General features: G+C 36.4%; 1 protein-coding gene and 2 long non-coding RNA genes across 4 annotated transcripts; all 3 read right to left on the bottom strand.

Annotated features, from left to right (window-relative positions):
• Positions 1–3,423: 3,423 nt before the first annotated feature.
• Positions 3,424–4,785, bottom strand: LOC112503793. 2 transcript variants are annotated; one of them, XR_003068088.1, is made up of 4 exons: positions 4,738–4,785; positions 4,546–4,616; positions 3,923–4,155; positions 3,424–3,682 (listed from the first exon to the last, which is right to left on the bottom strand). It is a non-coding gene; the product is annotated as an uncharacterized LOC112503793 (long non-coding RNA). The 2 variants fall into 2 exon arrangements; XR_003068087.1 differs by having other exon boundaries at positions 3,923–3,983.
• Positions 4,786–4,956: 171 nt separating this feature from the next.
• LOC112503794 lies at positions 4,957–7,179 on the bottom strand. The gene is made up of 3 exons (XR_003068089.1): positions 6,893–7,179; positions 6,624–6,768; positions 4,957–5,040 (listed from the first exon to the last, which is right to left on the bottom strand). It is a non-coding gene; the product is annotated as an uncharacterized LOC112503794 (long non-coding RNA).
• A 1,104-nt stretch (positions 7,180–8,283) lies between these two features.
• Positions 8,284–8,874, bottom strand: LOC112503792. Its single transcript, XM_025107790.1, has one exon. The coding sequence runs from the start codon at positions 8,872–8,874 to the stop codon at positions 8,284–8,286; it is 591 nt and encodes a 196-aa protein (XP_024963558.1).
• Positions 8,875–15,404: the final 6,530 nt, after the last annotated feature.

Genomic DNA, 15,404 nt, shown 5'->3' with positions numbered 1-15,404 from the left:
GAATTTTCTTTCAAGTCTGAATACAAAGGGGGAGAATGTTAGGACTGAGAAATCAGTATTAATTGTATTTGTCTTGAAAGTTTATAAATAGTCTATAATTGTAAAAAGTCAGCGTGTTTGACTTTTCTTATAGGTTTGACTTTGACCTTGTCTTTGTATGTTTGACCATATAAATATGGTTAAGTCTTTGTAATTAGTGTAAGAGATGAGCTTATTGTAATACACACATACATAATCAAGGATTGACCATTTGACCTTTTCTCTCAAGATCCTTATGAATGTTCATATGATGTTTTTACATGAATTATCAAGATCTGCCATGATTGTTATGATGATATGAAGATTGGTCAGTGATTTCGGACACACATAGTCTCTTTTTACAACTGAGGAAAACGTGTCTGATTTTACCTCTCCAAACTCTTCTAAAACCTTAAACACACAAAACGAATGGGAAGAATGATAACATATGTAAAAACACTAAAACCTCAAAAAACATAGCAAATATTGCAGGTTTTCTCTCGGAAGAAAAGGATTTGGCTCTCTCTCTAACTAAAATCTTCTTTGAAGCATGAAAAGGAAACAATTTCAAAGGAAACCCTTATTTATATTGATATGTGTCATATCAACCATCAAATGATTGACACGTGCCTGCGACATTTCGCATCGCCAATTCGATGAGTGACATGTGGTCAGTAAGGTTATAACCATGCACGTGACACCCCCATGATGTCATAGAATCTTGGATGATTCGATTCTCTTGCAACGGATTCAGTTTCCCAGTAACTAACCCAATCTCTCCATGACACATGTACAAGAAACCTTTGAGTGATCAATTTATTTTTGGCACAAGATATGAAATTTAAATAAGTATTTAAATTTATATCTCAGGATGCATACTGTTCTGGTAAAACATCCACACCCTCGACCGTCAAGTATAACATCCACGATAGCAATATCAACGAACAGGATTATCAAAACTAAGACGTCCTCGACATTTGATTGTAATTATCTGCAACCACGAAATCCTCGACCCTCTGTCGTGGTTATCTATGTACGATCATGGTCACCCACGACACACTAAACCCACGACGTTCATTACTTTATGCTAACCACGACATCCGTTACCTTTGACATTTATTAAAGGACTCAGATATATCTGATCAATATCTACCTCGTTAATTCATCAAGGTAATGAACGACCAACCGTTAAGGATGCAGTGAAAATTGATCGTTATGTTCATAAATGCACTTGAATGATGACCGTTAGAACATACAATCCGAGTACCTATAAAAAGGCCGAAAGGATTCAAGAAAAGATATCTAGAGACCTAACCGTTGAAGTAATTTAGAAGCCACGAAGAACAATCTATTAAAGCAATTGTTGTCTTACATTACTTTTCGCCACCGTCTATTTATCCACGATCTATATTTGTAATTGTTGTAGTTTAGTGCATTGATGACTTCTCTTGTGGTCCGCGGTCTTTACCCTCGACGGTGTTTTCCGCGTTACCAATTTTTTTCTCCCCTTTATTGTTTTATGTTCTTGTGTTTATATCTAATAATTTGATCTTTAATTGTAAAAGCTCCACAAACCAACCTTAAATCATCTTTGGTGTAATTTTTGACATAAACAGTAACTATTTCGAAATCTCATTTTAAACATGTTGCAATCAATTCGTTACTATTTGCATATTAAATTTTGGTGTGTGTTGTAACTCTTAACATAAAGAGAAAGAAAGCATTGGCGGCTTGTCAGAATGCCCGGTCTTTCTCTGCCGTCAACTCAACGAGAAAATGTATATAATAATTGGATACTTTAATTATTGGTAAATATGGAAGAAAAACATTTTCAGACATGGGAGGAAGAGTGTAACATTGATGAAACATATTCTTGAGTCTTGACTTTTAAGAAAGGGAAAAAATAAAAAATGAAAATGAATAAACTTTATATTTTAATGGACTTGAGGAAAACTTTTTAATATTATATTTTATTATAAAAATTATTGATTTTATTATAATTTATATAATATGATAAAAATATATAAATAATATAAATAACTCGTTAAGAGTAAACTGATTATTTTATCAGTCTTTTTTATCTAGTCTTGTCGTATAAAATGTTAAACAATTATTTTGTTATGTGTTATTCTGTTTTATCCACATACCAAAGTCATTCAACTGGCATTTTTTATTTAATGTTATTGCAAATTAATTATTATATTTATTAAAATATAAATAATTGTTATAGTTGGAATTTGACAAGTGTAAAATGAAAAAAAAGAATTTGCTATATACTTCTTTAGTCTTTTAAGAAAAGTTTATATTTGTTGTTTTATGTTCAAATTTGTAATCTGTTTTTGAATATACTAGTTTTATACTCGCGAAATGCGACGGGGTATAAGTTTTACATGATTGTCATAGCAAGGCCAAGAGAAATAGAAAACGCTTTTCCTTTCGATTTGAATATAAGTATGTTATTTTGAATGAATATAGACATATTTTTGACAAAAAAAAAAAAAAAAAAAACCTTTTATAACTGACATGTTAATCAACAAAACTCGTCTCAAGTCAATTAGTTAATTATCTAGACTTTTAAACTCCGACCACCAATATGAGATCGTCTATAAATGTTTATGGGTTGGAAACAACTACTGGAATAAGTATACACATATAATTCCTTTGCAAAGTTGTACAAAAATTTATTTTCAAACTCAACGTTCATCGAATAATATACAAATTGTTTTATTGGTTTGTCAACTTGTGTTGATTTTTAAATAGTTTTTTTTTTTGTCATTTGAATCTTAATCCTCATACAAAGTACTAATTGTTTTGTTTGATTTATTAACTTTTAGTATTATACCCATAAGGATCATCCTCAGAGTTCACCGGTTCGAGTCTAATAACAGTCACCGGAGATTTTCCGAGCTGTTTTCTAGACCTTTGGAATTAGTTAAGGTGCATGCATTTTACCGAAATGAGAAATATGTAGAAATTGCAGTGGCATAAGAGTTGAGTAGATCACCGCTTCATCGGATTACAACTATCAAGAAGTAGCAGAAATAGAGTAGAGAATATACACTAAAATCTCCTATCGTAATATGATAACTGATTTAAAATTTGCATATTTAAAGTTTGCTTCTTTTAGATATGGACTTCATCCTGTATCACAAGTTGATACAAAATCGCAATCAAACCCCGAACCTAAATGTAGAATCAAAATTGATCGATTAAGAACTATGTCTTCACCTATCAAATTGGATGCAATCTCCTTTTGTCTTCACTATATCCTATTTGCCATTTCACAAAGCAATCACCTTTCCTTGTTTAACAATTATAAACCAGACAAACACCGCTTGCATCCCCGTGACGAACATTTTTGCATCATCAACACTTGACTTCAGTAACAAAGTTGAAATAAGCTGTCAAAATCAATCCCATGAGTAATATGCTAACGGGCTTATTGGTTATAAACACAGTATAGTCAAAACACTTCAATTACAACATTACAACATCCCTACATATAGCTTTACAATAGTAACCAAAAGACATGCTTTTGTGTTGAGTGCTTTATTTTTTTTCTTAAACAGCAACTCGTCCAGAGATCTATTTTACTTGCCATATTAAGCCTTCAACTTTCGCGGTCCTTTAGACTGAGCTGGTGAGGATAAAGTTTCTAAAGGTCCTATAAACCAAAACAATATACCGTTAAAAATAGCAGAACAACAAAAAGAAGTACATAGGTAAATAAAAAGAAGTGAGCATGTTGCATAGCTTGTGTTTTTGGTCCCTTTAGCCAACCCTTTCTGCTGATATTGTTGAAAAGTAAATGGAGATTTAACTCAGTCCTTAAAAGCCAAAGGATTTTCAACAAAACGAAAAAAAACATGAAACTACAACTAAAAATCCAAGCAAAGTATATTACCTCCAAAGCTTACCGAGTCAGGAATGAATGTTCAATCCTAATCCATGCCACGCTATAAATGCTGTCAGGTAACACCAGAAAAAACCATATTGAAACATATGATATAGACAGAATGTATGTGCGCTAAAAATATTTCATATTCGTCTTTTAAAGGGGTTAGTGAGCTTTGGCATGTCTGGTGTTCAAGTATATGAACTTTCATGATAAGATGAACCTTCCTCCTTATTTTGCAACTGAAAAAGAAATAAACAACAGAAACTTGTAAAAGATGGTCATGCCCAAAATTGAAAACCTTAAATGGCTTTGCCATGGAATAGTAAGAAAAACAAGATATCCACTTACAACATGTAAAAAAAACTAATTTAGTAAGTCAAAAGGATGATGGACAGACTAATTGAACAAATGAATATAAAATAAAACAATATCAATTTCTGACGACTTAGAAAAGTCAATATCTCTTTTCGCAAAACCAAATGCTCGGCACAAGCAGGCTAAACAACAACCAATGACTCCTAACAACATGTATTCAAGTACATATCAAAACTAACAAATTTCTTAAATCAATGACCATAAACTAAAACCGAAGATGAAAATAGACAAATTAAGAAAGAAGCAAGACTGACCATCCATTCATGCATTGAGTTGTGATGACAGCCTCGAAACCAACAAAATGCTCTGGTGTCCTCTTGTTGCCCTGGTTCAATGTTGTTGAATTTAGTAAACAAGCAAAACATCCAAGCATTTTAAACGGAAATTAACGAAAACCTTGATAATATCACGGTCACATATAGAAAAAGGAAACTGAAGACCTCTACCTCTTGGTGTGTCCATGAACATTGAATCACCGTAATTAACCTTGTCCTGCATCCATATAGATTAATCCTATTATGTTTGTTTACAACAACATATGTGGGCACAAAGAGAGAATCACTTTTGTCACTTCTATACAAACCAAACTAAAATCGATCAAACAAAAAATATCTACCAAAATCGATCAAACAAAAAACATTTAATAGATGTTAAGAAAATAGTAACTTGCCTTTGTGCCTGCCGATAAGATGTATGAAGAAGAATGTATTAGAAAAGCGATAAGTTGCCTTCTCTAGATTACTTAGAACCTGTGAGAATCAATAAAATCGATAAACAAAACCAAGATGGCACCTAAAAAAGTCGATCAAACAAAAAAACATCTTAAAGAAATCAATAAAAAGCCTAAAATAAATTGATAATCAAAAATCATCTACGTGAATCGATAGAAAGACAGAGATGAATGATAAGCACCACTAAAAATGAATCGATAGAGTACATGTATCAAAGATGAGCCTAGAATTTGATTAGTGTCTTGGGAAATGAGAGACGTATTATAAATGGATTACTTTTGCAATATTGATCCTAATCAGACATCGAGTTGGAATGCATTGCAACATTGATCCTAGTCAGATATCGAGTTGGAATGCATTGCAACATTGATCCTAATAAATGTATAGTTGAGATCCTAATAAGGATTTGAATAGTTGAGATCCTTTGTCTTTAATGTTACAACCATAATCAAGGTAATATTTAAAGCAGGTCTACAAAACCAAAAAAATCAAATCTACATGATCCATCCAAGTATATTATTTTTTGATCAAATCTACATGATCCATCCTTTGTCTATTCCATGTAACCCACCCAGCAAGAGCAGTATAATACATACATCAAACATACATTCACAAATGCATATAAGGGCAGACTCTGAAGTGCTTATCCAAATTTATTTAGATAAAGACTTGGGAATCATCAACCTCAACTAAGTTAGTAACAAATTCATTCATCACAGTAGTAAGTAACAGTCTTAGCATATTCCTGAAATTCAGGCCATGTTGCAAATTGTGCTAATTTTACATCATATCCCTTAGTTCACAACTTATTTCAGCTGCAACAGTTTATCATTGGAATGAATCATGCTTTTAGACTGCCACCAATTTTAATCCTTAGAATTGGAGTCATTAATGTCTTTGTATCAGAATCTCTTAACTCTAGCTATCACAACTCAATAACTCTTTATGAGAATGAAAACAGTGCAGCTACAAGTTCCCATTATTGGTACGCTGTATACATGCCAAGTTCTCAGGAAAAATATATCCTATCTGGTCAAAACTCAAAAAGCTCATGGTTTAATATTTAGTGGACGTCTGTGAACTATTGTTAAAAGTACGTGTTGGTGTATCATGTCAGCTAAAGAAGCACACCTCTTATCCGATAAACAATCAAGCAAATTAAGATCACTCTCACAAAATACCTCTTGAAATGCTGCTCAAATGCAGAAACATCATAAAAACGCTTTCAAACTTACATGAAAAATATTTTTTCAACAAAGTAAACCAACTTTAATCCTACACTAAAATAATTCAAAAATATGCAACTAAGTTTATACAGGCTGCAATTTTGACAGGTTCGCTTAGAGTTTGAAACAGGTTACGACATAAACAAAAGAACAGAGAATATTTGTTACATCTAACAATCCAGAAGGGTGATCATTTTGCAAACTTCATTTGTTTCTTCAAATTTATTAAATTTAACCATTTCCTGTATATCTCATTTAGATGCGGGTCCAAAAAGGGTAAGATGTACATAGACCTATCATCAATCTCAATGGAGAAAAAGGATTTGAAAATTCAAGAAATATTACTTGTGAATTAAAATACAGTGCAAATTTTACCTCAATATTAGCTTGAATCGAGATGCTTGAAAGTCTTGTTGTATTGAGGCATGTCATCAAACACCTAGTTTGCATATGTTGAATTGACATATAAAATCCCATGAACTTCAATCTTAATAAAGATGAAGTCCCTTGAAAAATAAATCTGTAGAAAATGAACAAAAAATAAAGAAAACAACTCCCTGGTAAAACTTCCCAATCTTTTAGAATTTGGAGAAGCAACGACAATGTTATGGTACTTAAACAAGAAAAATTGGGTAAAAACCTACCATTTCAACGAAGAACAGCCACACACCAAAGTCGAGAACGACAAAGGATTCTATATAGTTGAAATTATAGAGCGTCTAGGGCAGATGTTTTACTGGATTAGAGGGGAAGAGAAGGAAGGAAGCAGATTATCATCTTTGGTTTAGAGGGGAGAGAGAAGGATTAGAGGGGCGAGAGAAGGAAGGAAGCAGGTCTAGAAGCAATAACAATGAAGAGAATCATATCGCTGGTATGTAACCTTGGGGAAATCAATAGGCACATCGATGTTTGAGTAGGTAATTGGAAACATAAACTGCATTGAGAGCGGAAGAGCATCTTGGAACCTGGAACAACTAATTTTGGGAGGAAGAATAGAATGTTAGAGTCGTACACCATGCATATTGTCTTGTAATTAAGAGAATCAGATTTCTAAAAGCATTAAGAAGTTGTATAATATGTTTGTGATATTGTAATTAATACTTTTTAAAACTTTTTGCATCAAAAAATAATACTTTATATATTTAAGATTGTTTTTAAGATTTTTCTCAAATATGATTTATAAGGTAGTGTATATATATATATATATATCTATATATATATATATATATATATATATATACTAGTGGTGTACCCGCGTGATGCAGTGCGGGTAAATCATAATCCGAAAACATTAGTTTGGTTTTGAATCATGAGTTCGTGTGGTTATTTTACAAGTCAACTAATATATAAAGTTGAAGGTTAATTTTGTTTGTTAGCAAGATCGAATGGAAAAAAAATTGCACACATGTCGGGTTTCTGAAAACCATATACTCAGAACTCATTAAATACAATCGTTTGTAAAATAATGTTCATCCGTATATCCAAACTGCTGTTTGTTTTTCGTGATGCACTCATCCGTAAATATTTCCTACAAAAAATGGCGCAATGGTTTTAATTAAAACATATGGTACAAAATGTGTAATAATATAATTGTTGATTATACCTTATTCATCACGTAAAACTTATTGATAGACGACGTTTAAGGTGTAGACTTCGGCACGATTGAATTTTTTAACAGGCTTCACTAACACCTTCATATTCCCTCGTGATATCCCTCTGGACAAAGCCACGTAAAGTTGCCCATGTGAGAAAACTGATTCYGGTAGATAAACACCTACATTCGGAATTGTTTGGCCTTGAACTTTATTGATTGTCATAGAAAAGCTAAGTCGAATTAGAAACTGTTTTCTCTTCAGCTTAAATGGGAACATGTTGTCTTCGGACGGACATAAGGGAACTCTCGGCAAAAATATTCTCTTTCCAGCATGCTGACCAACAGCTATTTCTGCATCGATGACATTCTGTTGAAAGCCTCTGCATATCAATCTACTGTCATTACACAATCCATTCGAGGGATCGATATTTCGTAACAGTATTATTGGGCATCCAATCTTGAGAAGAAGGTAATGAGGAGGCAAACCACTAAAGTTAAAGAATTTAAGAACTTCATCGGATAGATGTTGTTCTTATCATCTTCTGCTTCGTCGAATTTGTAGTATATTTTTTCATCTCCAGAAAACTTGTCGATCAATTGATCATTAATCTCATCGACATTCTCGTTTTTAGTTGACAATATCGCCCTCGAAATGATATAATCCGAATCAGCTCCGTTGATTTGTAGAGATGGAAAGATTGCGTCAATCAGCGCATCTTTTGACTTATCTTTATCAGTATAGGGAATGGTCATGTCGTCCGGTATGCGAATAAAGCTTTCGTCCACCGCTTCTTCATCTCCATCACCGACTCTTAATAAAAATTCTGAAAACCACGGATCTGTGCGTGCTCTCATATTGAGCATTAATCGTATCTTTTTAATTGTTGCCCAAAGAGGTGACATCCGTAAGCTAGAATCTACAATCTGTGCTCGGGTTCCATGCCTCACGACCGGTAATACTTGTCTAAAATTACCCCCCAAAACCATTATCTTTCCGCCGAATGGGAATGCCACCCCTATGATGTCTTGCATTGTTCAATCGAGCGCCTCTACTGCTTGCCTCTTTGCCATCGATGCTTCGTCCCAGATGATTATTTTTGCATCTCGAATCAATTGAGTAGCTCCACTTTGTTTTTTTATGTTGCACATTGAGTTATTATCAAGGTTGAGAGGAATTTTGAATCTAGAGTGAGCTGTTCTCCCTCCAGGCATATTATTGGCAGCAACACCTGACGAAGCGGTTGCGAGAGCAATAAGACCACGTGAACGGATGTTGGCAAGCAAAGCTTTGTACAAAAAAGTCTTCCCGGTTCCACTCGGACCATCTATAAAGAACACTCCTAGACAATCCTCGTCTACGTGCCTCATGATCTCATCATATGCGTATTTCTGGTCGGAATTCAGAGAGTCTCGGGCACGCAAGTGTTCATCTTCCACAGCTATAGAGCATTCCTCTTGTACCTCATGAAATTCTCCAGATTGAAAATTGGAATTTTCATCAACCATTGGAAGATCGAAATCATCAAGACTTTTTACCCATAGACTGTAGAAAAACGAGGATATCAGTTAGAACCATATTACGGACTCGATTAGCACTTTCACTTTGTCGCGTATAATCTTCAGAAAGTGAATCATAGTGGTCATCCCATAACCTACGAACATCTCCTTGCTCACAATAAATCAACATCGTGGCACATAACCTCCTAAGAGCAGCCAGAAATTGAAATAAGGAGGCCTCTCCAAGACATTGGGATAAGTTGTCATCGTTCTCTATTAACCCTCTCTCAAGAGATGCTTTGCGAAATGTAGGGTGCAGTAAGCCGTTAAAACTGTATAGATCTTCAAAGAAAGTAGGTCCAGTAATATATGACAAAAGTAGGCGTAGATAGAATCGCTCTCCTTCCGCTAGATTTGCAGACACAAGTCGGCCTTTCATTGATCCTCTTTCTCGGGGATTCCATCGACGCGTGCTCCAATTCCATGTGTAGTGTTTTGGAAAGTCTTTGTACAAAGATTTTCTTGCACTCATATATGTTCTATTCCTATCAAAAAATGCAGTCAACATCGTTCGCTTATCTCTCTCTCTCTATCGACAATATCTGTCATTATATCGTCATCTCTAAACCTAACCATCTGTTTGTTAGAGAGATGGAGTTGCAACGCCATCACATAAGGGTGCATTTGAGAAAGTGTGACGCTAAAAATCCGTCATATCGCCTCGGGAGGGGAGACATAACGTACATCTTGGAACCTTCTAATTTCGTTAATAATGACCCTTTCTTCCTCTGACTCGATATGAACAACTTGTTTGTCATGACCCTTGTAAACATACTTGAAGACATACTTCACAGATGTTATACTCGAGCAAGCCTCAACATGATATGACAATTAAACATCATTAACAGCTTCGGGTTATACGGGACCACCCATCTATTATCCAGAATGTTGCCTCGTACATTCCATTAATTCCACTATTTCTCCGACGATATAATGGATATGAGTCCTCAGCTTGCATCGTCTTGTCGTTGAACTGTTTGGGATATCTGAAACGACATTTTTTCGGCTCACCTTGCATACAAGGACTGGACGGTCGTAAATGATCGTAAGGACCATGCATCATGTGTTGGATGACCAGTTCGTGCATTTGGGGATACCTGGTTGGTTCCGGAATTTCAGCACACACACTCTTGTCGTAATGATCTGGATTGGTCATTTTGTGTTCGGGTGTCATTATCAGAAGAAAATGGGCATGCGGCAAACCACACTTTTGAAACTCGATGACATAAACATATGCCCCGACTTTACCGAGGATGTGCTTTTTGAAGAGTTGGTCTTTCATATCCTCTAGTTTCGCACGAAAAACTCTTGCAACAAGGTCTGGCCGATCGGGTGCGGTCTGACCCGGCAACAGCTCTCTAAGGATTTCAGGAAACTTTGGATTGCACGTCATTGTAAGGAATATATCAGGCTTCCCATCATCTTGCACTAAAGTCATGTCATCAAGAAATCGTCGCCGCATGTCATGTGGTCCTCCGATGAAACTTGCAGGCAATGCAACCCGTTGTCCGATTCTACTTGGCATCACCTCACCGGCATTGACGCAATCCACAACACCTTTGTTGATCCTCTCTCTCAGTGATTTGATGATAATCCCTTTTCACTTATACGTTGTACTTATGTTTCTATCTTTTCAGTTCCAACGACCTTCACTGAGTATGTTCAGTGATCGCTGAAAAACTTGCATTGTAAATCTATCAGAGACAGCAATACTTCAAGAAGACAACACTAACACCAAAGAACCTTCAGCAAACGTCGAAGACTGAAACTGAAGATTAGAGACTGGCAAGTACGTGATCTGAAGGGGTACTCAGTGATTACAAGCCCGTCTACATATGTGTGAAGACTGCTCAAGCTTCAGCAAATGATGAAGAGACCTTCAGGTCATTCCAGTATTCAGCAATCAAAGGAAGCTTGCTTAGCACGATTGTCGTTGTCTTGTCCTTATACACACAAAGAACAAAACCCATACCCTTATGAAAGTTGGTACGGTACGGAGCCGACTAGTCGACTCTATTGTCCACCAACTTTAGGTAAGGATGTCTGCTCATGAGTAGTGTTTTTTGTACTATTCACTGTAGCAAAGGACAAGCCTTCCTCTTAAGGCTTGACACGCACTCTAACCCTATCTTATTGCATTAAATGTTCATTTAATACATTGGATATAAATAGAAGTGTTTCTTCTCCATGCAGAGTGCGCGCAACTCACTCTCTAACCCTAATTCTTACTTCAAGCATTTTCTAGCTTAAGTAAAGGATCTTCTCTTCAGCATTTCTTTTCTTGTATTTGCTAAGACTTAATGTGTAACTAAAGATTGTTTAAATATGCTTTTATCACCTTATCTTTCCTCAAATAATCTTGTAAAATCTGTATTGATCTACTTTATCAATATATATTTTAAATTAAAAATATTGGGTTTGTATTCGTCCCCCACCCTTCTACAAACTGTTTTACTATTCTTGTAGACCCTCAAGGACCAACAAGTGGTATCAGAGCAGTGTTTTCTTTCTTTCTTTATGTTTAGCTATTTTCAATATTAGTTTATCTCTTTTCTTAGATAACTTTACCGCTTACAAATGGCTTTACAAATTACAAACACACACACAAAAGATAATGGCTCTCTTGCCAAACCTCTCCGGTTTGTCCGTGACAACTTTAGTCTCTGGAAGAACCGGATGTCACTCTTTTTGAAAAGTGGGGATCCTAAAATTCCATATTATATAGAAAATGGACCATATATTCCATTTGTTATTGCTCCGGTTGTTCCAGCAACAGCTACGACTGCCGCATTCCTGAACGGCAGATTCCAAAGCTTCCACATCAATGGAGCGATGAGGACAAGAAGAAAATAGCTATAGACACGCGTGCTCGGTCTATAGTAGTTATGTCTCTTCCTGATGAGATTTATCATTCAGTGATGATACTCAAAACTTCTAAATCCATGTGGGACACACTTTGTGTCCAATATGAAGGAACCACTCAGGTTCAAGAGACTAGAAAGATCAATCTAGTAAGACAGTATGAAAGCTTTCTCTGTGGAAAGTCTGAGACACTGTCTGAAGTACAATAGAGATTTAACTACCTTCTTATTGATCTTAGGGCTGTTGGCAAGGAATATTCTAATTCTAAAACTTTAACCGAGTTTCTAGAATGCCTTCCTGAGTCATGGGACACATTTTCCATGTGTCTCAAGATGTCAAATGACATGTCCATTCTTTCTCTTTCTACTTTATATAGGATTCTGCTTAATCATGAGCAATCTCGTCAACTGAAAAGGAATCTTGTAAAAGAATCCAGGGAAATGAAAAGCTCTCCTCTGGCTTTGATCTCTGAAGCTTCTTCAGTTGAAACTTCTTCTACCCTATTTGTTTCTTCTCTTCCTCCCGTTGTTATCACGAAGATAGATTCTTCTATCTCTGAGGACATTCCAGAATCTGATTTAACAGATTTTGATGAGTCCCTGGCACTCCTGACTAAGACATTTAGGAGGTTCACCAGTAAGAGCAACTTTCGCAGATCTCCTCAGCTGTCCCTCAGGGAAAAGCCAAAGTCTGAAAGAATAGACAAGGCTTCAGCTGTCTACTACAACTGTCACTGGCCCAGACACTTTGCAGGTGAATGCAGATCAAAGAAGACTGCGACGCCACCTTCTAAAGCTTCTTCCTCCTTCAGGACAAAAGATGAGAAGTACTCAAAACTGAAGGAGAAGTACAAGAAGATAAAGAACAACCAGCGAAAGGCTAAATGCCTTATAGCTGAAGAGCATGACTGGGCTGAGTCATCCGATGAATCATCTTCGAATGAGGAGGATAAAGCTTATGTCTGCTTGATGGCCATAAATGCAAATGAAGGATCTTCAGAAACATCTACTTCCTCTGAGCCATCTTTTTCTTCTACTCAGGTATGTTTCCTGAATGAACCTTTTTCTTCTTCTAGTCTTTCTGCACTGGATACGCTGACGGTTGATCTTTACAATGCCCTCAATGGCAAATCGAAAGCTGAAATGCTTAACGTTGATCTTCAAGAGCAATTGAAGATTTGTCATTTTAAGATCAAAGAACTGACCTCTGTTAAGGAAAATCTTAAAGATCAGGATATTATAAAGCAAGCCATCACTGTTGAACATGAGAAGGCTATCGCTGAGCGTGAGCGAACCATCGCTGAACTCAAGGCCGAAAAAGCTACAATTGAAGGGTGGTGCAAAGCTTCCATCAAGGCCTCTGAGATCATTAACGCTCAGATCCCCGCCAAGATAAAGACTGGTCTAGGATTCTCCTATGATTAGGAAGAATGTGTTAAAGACATGTCCATGCTCAAGTTTGGTACCTTCGTCTATTCTATTCCCAACACTTCTTCCTCTCAGTCCTCCTCTTTTACTAAGAGTCATCTTGAAGGAACGCCTTCGAGTTCTGGGTGCAAAGACAAAGGTAAATCCGTTGTCACAACATCCCTTCCTAAGAAGTCTAACAAGTCTAATAGATCTAGGTCTATTCCTTCAGCTTGTAAAGCTTCTTCTTCCTCAGGGACTAGGAAATCCGAATCCCATCAGAAATCCAAGTCACAGCTCAAGGTGAACTTTTCACCTAAGGAATCCAATTCCTCAAAGGTTCCTCCTAGAACCAATGAAAAGGGAATTCTTGAAGCTGGTCCCACTTCTAGTATAATACTTCCTGGCCCTAAACCTACTCCTAGCCTTAAGAAGTGTAAACACTACGGTGAGAAAACACATATTGCCAGCAAGTGTCCTTCTGTCGCCAAAGATGGTTCACCAGCTAAGGGCAAGAAAGTAGCCAAAGCTGAGAAATCAACCAATGCAAAATCATCCACATAGGCTACACTAGCAACCAAGGTGAAGAAAACCGTTGAAGCCTCTTCTTCAGGCTCGGCGAAGACAACTCCTGCTGAAAAATCTTCAGTATCAGACTTCCTACCACTGAAGCGTCTTTAGGTTCAGTGAAGACTTCCACTAAAACTACCTTTGTAGTGTCAGAGGTTGTTCCTCTTCCCACTCAAACCTCCTCAGGTTTGGTGATGCCATCTTCTGATGTCGGTTCTTCAGCATCAGACGGTGAAGCCTTTAACAAAGCTAGACCCCAATAGCTGGGCGCCAATAGCATTCTTATTTTGTTTCCTTGTACAGGATGTCAAAGACAAATGGTATCTGGACAGCGGTTGTTCAAGACATATGACTGGAGACAAATCTCTTCTAACTCACTTCAAGGAAGAAAGAGGACCTTCCGTAACCTTCGGTAGAAACGAAAAAGGATATACCAAAGGTTTTGGTATATTAAACAATGGTGCAACAACTTTCAAACGCATTGCATAGGGTGAAGGACTGAAGCACAATCTTCTTAGCATCAGCCAACTGTGTGATAAAGATTATATACTTAAATTCTCAAAGAATTCATGTCATGATCTTGACAAAGATGATAAGGTTGCTCTAACCGATTCTCGTCTAAAGAATGTATAGATCATCAACATGAATTCTTCCCTCACCGAGAATAGCTGGTTTTTCTTCAAAGCCTCATCAGATATTAACTGGTTATGGCACAAACGGCTATCTCATCTCAACTTCAAGACACTCAATGAGCTATCAATAAATGTTCTTGTCACTGGTCTTCCTCAACACTCATTTGCAAAGGAATCTCTTTTGCTCAGCTTGTGAAAAAGAAAAACACACAAGAGCTAGCTTCAAGTCGAAGAAAATCTCTTCAGTGACAGCGCCTCTTCAGCTATTGCATATGGATCTCTTTGGTCTAGTCAACGTGCAATCCCTAGCTGGAAAAAAGTTCACACTTGTCATTGTTGATGAGTATGCCAGRYACACTTGGGTATTCTTTCTCAGATCCAAGGATGAAGCACCTGAATAAATCGTTTCGTTCATCAAAAAGATAGAAGTATTAAAAGATGTTAAAGTACGATCTATCAGAAGTGACCATGGTACTAAATTAAAAAATAGTACTACGGATAACTTCTTTGAGGACAAGGGAATCTCTCACAACTT

This window comes from Cynara cardunculus, unplaced genomic scaffold (assembly GCF_001531365.2).
Source record: "Cynara cardunculus var. scolymus isolate 2C unplaced genomic scaffold, CcrdV1 Un_Scaffold_3822, whole genome shotgun sequence".
NCBI lineage: Eukaryota > Viridiplantae > Streptophyta > Magnoliopsida > Asterales > Asteraceae > Cynara > Cynara cardunculus.
Note: the sequence above shows the minus strand (reverse complement) of the source record. Positions and strands in the feature narration are given on the sequence as shown.